This window comes from Asparagus officinalis, chromosome 2 (assembly GCF_001876935.1).
Source record: "Asparagus officinalis chromosome 2, Aspof.V1, whole genome shotgun sequence".
In the NCBI taxonomy this organism is placed as follows: Eukaryota; Viridiplantae; Streptophyta; class Magnoliopsida; order Asparagales; family Asparagaceae; genus Asparagus; species Asparagus officinalis.
The window spans coordinates 23,818,117-23,829,836 of NC_033795.1; the positions used below are offsets into that span (position 1 = coordinate 23,818,117).

The 11,720-nt window shown below is 33.1% G+C and overlaps 1 protein-coding gene across 1 annotated transcript in view; it reads right to left on the reverse strand.

Annotated features, from left to right (window-relative positions):
• The window catches only part of LOC109830541 (probable pre-mRNA-splicing factor ATP-dependent RNA helicase DEAH4), a 58,179-nt gene that overhangs the window by 9,013 nt on the left and 37,446 nt on the right, over nucleotides 1-11,720 (reverse strand). Inside the window, 1 exon segment of the mRNA XM_020397823.1 lies at nucleotides 10,029-10,098. Coding sequence (XP_020253412.1) covers nucleotides 10,029-10,098 — 70 coding nt within the window.

Here is an 11,720-nt window from a genome sequence, read left to right on the forward strand (position 1 = left end):
CCTTTAGTTGTCAATTATACTTCACAAACACCAGGTCAGTAAGAGCTTGTTAGTCTAGCCTATTCCTTTTTTAGTACGGATCTACAGAAATCAAACAAATGAAAAGAGCAAATAGTTAATAGTAGCAACTAGCAAGTGTCACCTGAAGAATATATATTATGTCAAAGGTTCCTTACATTCTCAAACATGCTCCAATTGTGTTCACAACCCGATGCACTACAAGTTACTCCAAGAACTTTAATGACTAACTTTTGCAAATCAGGAGCCAAGCCTCCATAAGCAAGCCACCAATCGACTATTAAAAGAAAAATGAGTGACCGTGCAAACTTCAAATTTTAAACTATATGTAGATGTAAAGATTAGAACCAATACAAAATGAAAGACAATTACCGAGTAACTTGGTACTTCTTTGTGTCAACCATATCAATTCCCAAGAGCCCTCGTGCTTCTCTAAATAATGGTAATTGATTGATGATTTTATCTCATATTATAGGATCTGACACAAACTTTTTAATAACATGATAAACACCTTGCATTATATCTTCAACCGCCTCTAATCTATGATTTGCATAAGAAAAGTCTAAATTCAAGTAGTAGCTGGCAGTATGCAATGGCCTATGAAGTTGGACCTCCCATCTCTCGTCAATTATATTGAAAACCTCCTCATACTTCTCTCTTTCATTACCAAAAGAAGCTTGAATTGCTTCCTTAGCCCTATCCATTGCCTCATAGATATAACTCAAAGCCGGCCTTTTTCACTATCCACAAGTGGAAGGACTCTCACAAGCAGACTCATACACTAAGAATCCAAAGTATGGTATTCCAAAAGGATGTAGAATTCACAATCACAACGATAGCTTTTCCTGATCCTTTGCCCATCAAGTAGCCTTCCATCTTGATGAGGTGAACATAGTTCTCAAGCTTGACTTTTGCATATGAATTGATTTTAGAGTTAAGAAAGAGGTGGCGAACCTCTTTATCGCTAGCCTAAGCAACTCCCTTTTCTTTGTTAAATCTCTCATCATGTGAAGGTCACCCAGATGAGTGTATATAAATGAGGTCAATTGCATAGCCCTTTGTAAACATCTCTTCACTCAGGGCAGTTTTCCAAAATCTTATAACATGAGATCCACACAATGAGCGGCACACAGAGACCAATACAGATGTGGATATTTAACCTCCAAAAGCCCCTTACAAACATAGAAAATATTAGCACTCAGCTTATTAAATAATTATCTACTACCTGAGCCTTTGAATGTGATTAAAGTTAGACAAGATTAAAAAAACATACATGCATACTTATATCTTGAATGGCTATCTATGACAACTTGGATGACATCTTTTGGGCCAACTTCATGAGTGTATGCATCAAGCAATTTGAAGATTTTCTCTCCCATCTTAACATAAGCTGACGCATCAATTGAATTAAGAAACATTGTGCCATATGGAGTGTTCACCAAAAATTGATTAATGTCATTGTGCCATATGGAGTGTTCACCAAAAAATGATTAATGTCCTTTCCCTTTGGTCAGACCACCCATCTAACATTAAAGTGCATCCATGTTTTTCTCATGCATCCCTATGAGATTTCATGGATACATTGGTGTGTTCCACCTCTTTGCGAAGAAAAGAATGTCGAAGCTCATAAGGTGATGGATGCTTTAATCCCGGTCCAAAGTTCCCTATAGCTACAACCATCACATGAAACTCCTCTTTATTTTCTATATTGAAAGGAAGCCCTAAATTGTACCAAAATCTTGCTATTAATTGCACAATAGCTTCTCTCCCATTGTGCCATATGGAGTGTTCACCAAAAATTGATTAATGTCATTGTGCCATATGGAGTGTTCACCAAAAATTGATTAATGTCATTGTGCCATATGGAGTGTTCACCAAAAATTGATTAATGTCCTTTCCCTTTGGTCAGACCACCCATCTAACATTAAAGTGCATCCATGTTTTTCTCATGCATCCCTATGAGATTTCATGGATACATTGGTGTGTTCCACCTCTTTGCGAAGAAAAGAATGTCGAAGCTCATAAGGTGATGGATGCTTTAATCCCGGTCCAAAGTTCCCTATAGCTACAACCATCACATGAAACTCCTCTTTATTTTCTATATTGAAAGGAAGCCCTAAATTGTACCAAAATCTTGCTATTAATTGCACAATAGCTTCTCTCCCTTCTTTGTTATATAATTCTTGAATTGTTGCTTGATTCATTTTCAATTTTATTTTTCTTTCCTTCACAATTTTGAGTGGATTAGGAGTGACAAATTTATGCATAGAACCTCTTTGTCATGATTGTGATTGTACTTGCTTCCCCTTGCTCCATGCTCTTAGTTTGCTTCTTCATTTCTACTTCTTTGACCCCTTATTGAACTCTCTCTTCCATTAGCAATTTGTTTGCATTTATCCTTTGTTTTACTAATTTGAATTTCTTCCACATCTTCTCCATTGTATTCATCATTATCTTCAACCACAACCATATTCTCATCACCAAGGTCAGGAAAGAAATTAGTCGTCTCTTGCTCTTTTCGAGTCTTGTTTGCATAAAAAAACTGTTTGAGCTTCTCCCGTACATCGGAAGATACTTTTGCGCATTCTTTCGCATCTTCCACCAATAAGGTGCTCGGTCGCAAAGTAAATCCCTCCCTTGGATTGCTTTCCACACTATACACAAATAGTATCATTTGTATTCTTTTTCCCCTTAGATCAACACATTTCATCCATTTCCAAGCTAAATGCTCTCTTCGATTCGACGTCTCGCCAATTCTTCAAAAAAAATCAAATTATTAATTTTAGGAGAAAATTTTAGGAAAATATATTTCAGGAAATAATTTTAGGAAGTTAATAGTTTTAAGGAAATGATTTTAGAAAATAAATATTTTTAGGAAAATATTTTAGAAGAAAGAATTATTTCCAAGAAATAAGTTAATTTTAGGAAGAGCATATTTTAGGAAGAAAACTAAAAAAGATTTGGAAGTGATGCAAATAACAAAACAATTTCTTAAAAAATAATTTTCAGGAAATTTTTTTCATGAAAAACAATTCAGAAAAAAGAAATGTCATAGAAATAAATATTAGGAGAAAATAAAAAATTTAAAATAAAAATGATATACAGAAAAACAATTATCAGAAATAAGCTATGTTTTGAACAAACAAGTTTCAGGATAAAAGTTAAAAAACACTTTTTTGATAAAATTCATTTTAATTACAGTAATTATCAAGTAGTAAAAGAAAAAAGTTAAGTTTTTTTACCTTGTTCTTCTTCTAAGAGAGGTAAGGCAAGACTTTGGATCAAGGAAAAGTTAAAGAAACAAATGAGTGGAAAAGTCACCTTAAGTCAAAGATATTTGATAATGTTATAATTTTTTCATGAGTACAACTAAATAGATGACAACCACACAATAGATAAAGAGATAAGCAAAAAAAGATTAGGGCCCTACCACTAATTAAAAGTGATATCACTACACCTTTTTGGTAGAAAGTATACTCAATTGGGTACACTTGAAAGAGCCACTAATTAAAAGTCACCATTTCGACCTTTAGGAGCTCACATTAGCGTCTCGCCTGCGCTGAAAAAAACAACCTGAAGATCTAGAAGTGCGTCAAGCGCTCGAAAAAAACAGTGCCTGAAGATCTAGAAGCGCGTCAAACGCTCGCCTTGGTCAACCCAACGCCCAAGAGTATTGCAAGGCGATGAGCTCCTAAAACACCTCGCCTGAGGGCCTAGGGTGCTCAGGCACTTTGCCTTTAAATCACTGCTTGAAATTATTTCGTGACATCTTCCTCATCAATTTTATAACGTATATCTTTCTCTATATAAGGCACCAAACAATAATTCATATACTCATCTCCCATTGGTTTCAAAGATCATTCTTAATAATGTTCATTGCCGAAAATGCTCTTTCAACACTTGTCATTGCAACCGACGAAATTAAGGCCAACTTTGCCAACTTGTACACCAATGAATATAAAATATCCATCTTCATTTCAACCAACTTTTTAGCAAGTTCACCAATACCTATAATTTCACAAAAATCATGAGTAGATACATAAGAAATGTAGTTCTCAAGTTGATCACTACGATCCACTTCGAAAAAATCTCTAGGATAAAACTCAACTAATTGAATCAATTTTTTCCTTATCAAATAAAGAGAATGATTTACTTGGTTCAAGACATGCCACACAAGAAAGCAACTCCGTATTACGATTATCAACATGATTGTTCAACTCTTGAAGATAAAAATTCATAGATGTATTAAAAAATTCAACTTGATAATGATGAAGATTTGTAGGCATCAGAATTCTACGCTTTGCTCTACCAACCACAAACTTATCTTCCATATTCGGGATCGCTATCTCATGCAAATTACACAAATCACAAATTGCTTTAAACAATTCGTTCCAACCATCCTCTCATTTTTTGGCAAAATTTGCTTAACTACTTTGACAAGATTCATAACATTAGCAAGGTCTTGATCTCTCCATTGTAATGCTTATGACAAGTCATTTGTAATTCCTAAAATATTTCCATCAAGTGACAAAAATGCAAACTCAAAGTTAAACAACTAACGCAAGATGCATTTCGCTTTATATCTTTATGTATCACCATCAACTTCTATGGAAATAGTCATCACATCAATCACCGAAGAAAACAAGATGATTAAACTCATAACTGTGCCATAATGTGAACCCCAGCGTATCTCCCGGCCGTTTCAAATTTGTTTCTTGATCCAAACATCGTCCAGTCTTGATATCACCTCTACAAATACCATAGATTACTTTTTCAAGTTGTTTCTCTCGAAGAATATCTTGACGCTTGCATAAGCCTTGAATGACATTATTGTCCTTGCAATATGTTCAAAGAACTCATTAAAAGAATCATGTTCCTTTGCAACCCGTTACGAGTATCAATCGAAGATAAGCAAAACAATGAACATAGTAAGCAGATTCATTCTCCGCTAATATCACCGCCTTAAGAGCACTGAACTCTCCTCGCATATTGCTACCATCATCATATTCTTACCCATACACATTTGACATGCTCAATCCATGTGTAGCGAAAATGGACCCAATGGCTTCTTTTAATGTCACCGCCTTTGTCCTTAACATGAACAAGTGCAATAAAATATTCAATGATGCTCCCCTTTTTATCCACGTAACATACATCAATAGCCATTTGTTCTTTAATTGATACATCATGAGTCATCAACTAATAAAGCAAACAAGTCAATGTTCATGTCCACAATTATAGCTTTTGTTGTCAAGTAGGCACAAGTCTTTTTAACATCTTTTTGAATCATTGGTGAAGTTAATTTGTTATTATCAGGAGCATTTGTCAACACAATTCTTTCAATATCTTCCCTACATAAGGCAAGATATTGTAGAAGTTTAAGAAATCATCCTTTGTTTAAGGATTTTTCCAATTTATCATGACCACAAAAAGAGCTTTTTTGACGCAATAGAAACATGACCGCTCTAATCATTGTTCTCAAGCAAAGGCGAGATAATCCATCTTTTCTTGTTGAGAAGCTTTACATATATTAATGTCTATGTGTTGTTTTCGGTTCATGAGATCTTGACGACCTTTAAAGCCTTGTGTATGAACACTATTGTGGTCTCCAACATGCTTTCTCAAAGCCTCCTTCCAATACGCAATCCCGTACTGGTAAATAATCACCAGCTCCTTTTTTTTATTCAATGGTCTAAACGAATAACAATATAGACAAAAGCAAGCATCTTTGCTTTCACTATATTCCGACTAACTTCCACACTCTATGACCCAATCTTTTTAAAAATGATGATCTCTACTCAAAAAATCATGTGAAGGATAGCTTGCTAGTATAGGTTGGCGACGACCCTTGAGCAAGTATGCTCATTGAATATTTGCTAATTGCTTTGAATTTGTAGCAGTTGAATAAACATTAGATCTTAGTCCAAGATCCACCACAAGTTCATGCTCATCTTGGTTATCCACCATTTGTGAAGGTAGAGAAGGTGGTGGCAGTGACGGTGATGGTGATGGTTGCAGGCCACCCTCACCCACGGGGGTGAAATATACTACCTCTTTTAAAAAATCGTTCCATAATTGAGCCACCATCACCACTGGTGGTATGAAATACTTGATTTCTTTTATGAGATTATTCCATGACTAAAACAAGATAAAATATATACAGATATTAAAAGTTTTAGCATAAATTATCTTTTGAAATATAGTTCATGTACATCAGAAGTTTGTTATTATCTGATTTTATTTAAAAAGCGGATGTTTTGACTTTGTTGAGACTACATTCATGCTTACGTTTTATTAGAACAAGTATAATGCACGTGCTTTGCACGTGGACATGTTGTATTTAGTATTATATTATTTAATAAATTATATATAAACACTTTACAAAGTTATTTAATTGCACTATGATTAAAAATTTTTAAGTTATACTATAATTAATACTCATACTATTATTAACATACATCTAATAGTTATTTAAATTAACTTATTATTATATTGTTAAACAATTTATTTAGGAGTACAATTATTAAATAATAATGTAATCATTAGTTAAGTAACACTATTGATATAATTAAACCATTTATATTATTAAATATTTATGTTATGGACATATTTTACTATAATATTTATTAAATAATGGCAATAAATTTTAATATTATATGACTATATGTTGTAAAATATATTACCTTGCTTGATAATTAATATCATCTTAGTAATAAAAAATTAGATGGTATAAATTAAAAATATTATTATTTAGGAAAAGTACTTTATATAAAAATATTGGATCCTTGAAATTTACGAGACATTTACTTTCCAACAAAAAGTGAATGACTCATAGATTTCAAAATTCCAATATTTTTATATAAAGTAACTTTTCTAAATAAAAGTATTTTTAATTCATAATGTCTAATTTTTATTACTAAGATTTTTATATAAAGTAACTTTTCTAAATAAAAGTATTTTTAATTCATAATGTCTAATTTTTATTACTAAGATGATATTATAATATCGAAAAGGGTGATATTCCTTACAATATAAAGAATCAACCCCTATTTATACTATTATTGATAACTATAATTATGTACAATATTTTATTAAATAAATAATTTTACTAATTCATTACAATTAATAATTCTTTTATAATGAATTATAATATATTTATTAACTTTATTATTATTATAAATTATTAATATATTATAGCGAGTGACCAAATATTTTGGAAAAAAGAAGAGAAATGTATATGTCTCATAAATTCCATGGATCTAAATATTTTTATATAAATTAATTTTTCAAAATAAAAATATTTTTAATTTATAATGTCCAAATTTTTATTACTAAGATGATATTAATTATCGAACAAGATAATATTTTGCAACATAAAGAAGTAACTGTATTTATACTATTATTAATAATTATAATTATGTGCACTAATTTATTAAATGAATGACTTTTACTATTTTATATAATTAATAATTATTTATAATAAATTATCATATATTTACGAATTTTGTTATCATTATAAATTATTAATATATTCTAGTGAATGACCAAATAATTTGAGAAAATGAAGAGGTGCATAGTTAATAAGAGGTTATGGATCATTAGTTTTATAAATAATGGTACAATTGTGAGAGATAAAAAATTGAGAGGGTAAAAAAGGAAATCAAAAGTTTTGACATGGGTATTCTCTTTTATAAGTAGTATAGATTTCTAATTGATTGTTAGGAACTATAAGTAAATACCATAAACTAATTACACCTAAAAATGCTAAAATCTAAATAAATAAAAAGGGGGAAGTTAGAAATTCTAAAGCTCTAAAACCCTTCAAATAGAAACTACAAGTGCATATCATAAGCTAATTACACTCAAAAATTCTAAAATCTAAAAAAAGCAAAAGGGAGTAGTTAAAATTTCTAAAAGCCTAAACCCCTAACCGAATTAATAAAAGTCTAGAGGGAAAACAATTAAAAAGCTAAATAAATTTTTAAAAAGAGAAAGTTAAAGAACTAACGAAAATCAAACCATAAACCTAAACATATCAATAGAAGTATAGTTTATAGAAGATAAAAGTTAAAAAAAAACTACCGAAAATGTGATTAAGTGCATGAATACCGAATGCGCGCCACAAGAGAGGGCAGAGAAGTCTGGAGAAGCACTGAGAAGGGGAAAAAACCAAAGAAGAACTAAGGTGAGACGACAAGACTAAAGAAGGACGGAGTGCTGAGTAGGGTGGAAGTCAGGCCAGACTCCAGAGGAAGAGTGGAGTCAAAGGGCGGAGTTTGGCGATTGTGAAGGGGCGTCGAAGTGTTGAACAATCCCTAGTTCTTAACTTCTCATGATAAAAAAATGACAAAATAGAAACTACGTATGTCTAAGAATTGGGGATTTATACTTTTCTATTTTAGGCCCTACAATTAAAATAAGTCACCAAATATTAATAAGCCCTATTTATTTTTCCAAATCCAGAGGGGGCCCTTTGGGCCCCATGTGCCTCCGCCCCTAAAACCATACATGCTAGCTAGCTTCTGTACTTCTTTCAAGTGATTAAGGAAAGATTTCAATCTTTTCATGGCCCATCAATTGATTATTTCCCCATCCCAGAAGCATTTGAAGCTTCTAACACACTACACAAATCCATGTCCCTTGTGCGCTAGGACAATAATTGGGTGATCTCTATCTAGATTGATTGCACTCATTTAAGAATGACTACTTGCTTACAGTTATACTTATCTAGCTCTATTTAAATGTTCGCGAGTGAGACTTGCATGGAGAATCTTGAATCTGTCCTTTTGGCCATTTGACCAGTTCTCCTTTTATTTCAATCACGAATTTTTTACTGAGATACCAACTTCACAACATCATATATCATCTCTTTCTCAAATGACATGTTGATTCCTCCATTCCTTGATTTTTCTAGATTAGAACACAATCGACCTTATGTATCTTCCTAGTACTGTTTTTTTGCTTTTGTAGCTCTAAAGCCACGTTTTTCGACATTTTCTAGGAACAGGAGGAACTGCTACAGTGACCACTGACATACTACAATATTTAAAGTTTATTAGGATTCTTTGGTAACTATATTGAAGCACTACATGAATTTCCAAGTAGAATAGTAGATAGATTGTATGCAAATGTTATAGTTCTTTGCAGAGTTAATGCTCGCCTAGGTTGCATGGGTACAGATATTAGTACGGTATGGGAGTGGGTACATGACACGGCAATTTCGTAAAAGGTAGGGTACAGAGACACGACTAAAACTCATGAGATATAATCATAGTTCTAAGCTATATATGTAAACAACGCTTTTAAATCATCTCTCTTAAGGCTGAAACAAACTCAAGCCTTATCCAACAAGTAACAAAGATGGATGTGTAGGATGTATATCCAAGAAGTGTATGGCGAGTTTTTTTTAAAGTTAAACATGCCCTAAGTAATTGTGTGCAGGTCTGAATAAATATATGCATATATTTAAGGAGTGTCCAAGAAGTGTCAGGTAGAGATATGGGTATGACACGTGCTGGGTACAAATACGGCTCCATATTGGAAGCAACCAGGTAATATAGCTGGTCTCCTACACACCTCAAATGTGTGACAGTATGTCATGAACAATCCTGGAGGAGAGAAGATGACGCCCTCCATGAATAACAAGGCTGTTTCTATGTGCTGATCGTGGACCTTATGAATAAGGCCCAGGATAACTCAAGTGCATCTTTTTCTCAACTAAAGCACTCTTTAAATGTGAGACTTGTTGAACAGATGATACTGCTAATGAACAAGTATGGAGAGGACTCATAGTACCAAAATCCCCTAATAATCGCATAGAATACAATAACAAGTGAAAAAAATAAACACTGTCAGCTTGCAGTAAACAAAACTTAAAGCAGTAAGCATATGTATATTCATAATGGGACCAGAAGTGTGATTAAGTATTTGCTGCGGAAGGGACACGTTAATACTATGACAATTAATTGATATTTGATATTAATGACACTTTCAGTATACTGAAGCATTACCTTTAGAAATCTTTTGTATTATCTGCGATAACTGCTTTCTAACATCTCTGCTGAACTTCATGCTGCGTATCTATGAAAATAACCACAAAAAATGGTTAAATAAAATGTTTTAATAACATTGAGCTATCATCTCTGAAATAATCAACTCATTCTCAAAAAACTAGAATTTTCGCACATGCAATACAACATGAAATATATACACTTAGCAGAAGTACTTGAAAATTTTAGTTTGATTCATCATCAAGAATTGATATCTATGACATAAGTAAATTTAAAGGTAATATATGTAATAAGTTGGTGTTGAAGTTATACCTTAGAAATCATGTAAACTTGTCAAGAGGGCAAACGACTATTTTACAAGGTTATCCACACGAAAACATGATAAACTTCCCATGGTCGTCGGGAATACACATAAATATGTATAAACATGAAACAACAACTATGTTTATGCAAAGCTTACATGCCAATTTGGACAATATTCTTCTATATATAATACAACCTTTTACATCTGTTTCCAGCAGAGTATTTGTTCTCTCCTACTGATAACTGACAGCAGTATGAGGGCCATGTTTGTTTACTTGGCTCGGACATTGTTTCTACCAGTAATCGTTCTTAAAATTGAGATAACACAGATTGAACTCCTGCCAACAATGCAAAAAAGTAGGAGCTGATAACAACATAAATGGAAATTAGGATGCAATGAAGATTGAAGAGAAAAAGACTGAGACGGGAAACTTCAGCTAAATCAAAGGTCACAAGACAATTCAAAGATAAAATCCTGTATTATAAGACTCAAGGAAAGCACATAGATGTTGTAGTTGGAATGATAACAATCATGAGGCTGTTGTGATCCCAATAAAAGAATAAAAACACACCTTAGCACAATCTACAATGCCAACAAGGAGATGCTACAATTCATCTTAAATAAAGGGAGAAAGTTACTACCAAGGTTCAAGACAAATGATAGAGCATTGGCTTTTGAAATAAAGTAGAGATGAACTCTTGCAAAGGGAGTACTAATAAAAGAGGAGCTACTAGCATTGAAAGAGAACCCGCAACCATAAATCTGAAGAAACAACCGTCAGATTTGGGAATTTCTGTAAATTTCGAGAAAATTGCATGAAATTTTGCTGAGAACATTACCATCTAGATATCAGCCGGTGATATCATAAAGTATGGACGAGACAAGTACCAACATCTCTGACCTCCACCAAATTTTGAAGGACAGATACTTAGTGTAATTTGAGTAGGGGGGGGGGGGAATAGGAAGATACTATGATGTACTACCTGCGAAAAAGAGTTGACCTTATAAATTGAGGTCTCATTCGTGGAGCGGCGGGGCAGTAGAGCTATGTAGCTTTTTTTTTTGGTGGAGATAACACCTCCTACAAGATAGCCTCCTCTCTCAAACCCATAGCCATACTAAATAATACAGCCTAGGAAATAAAAATCCTACATCTGCAGGACGAAAAAAACTCCTGAAATTTTTGCAATCGAAGCATCAAGAGAGACAAACAAGATAACAAGAGAAATATATTTTCCTCATAGTACTCACGATCTACTATTGAGATTCAACCCAAAGAGAGGGAATTATATCCTCAAAAACCCTTGCACATCCTTGATATCCAGTTCAAGTGGCTTGGATAAGCAATCACTTGCCACACAACAGATTATATCTGTCATTGGCTGGCG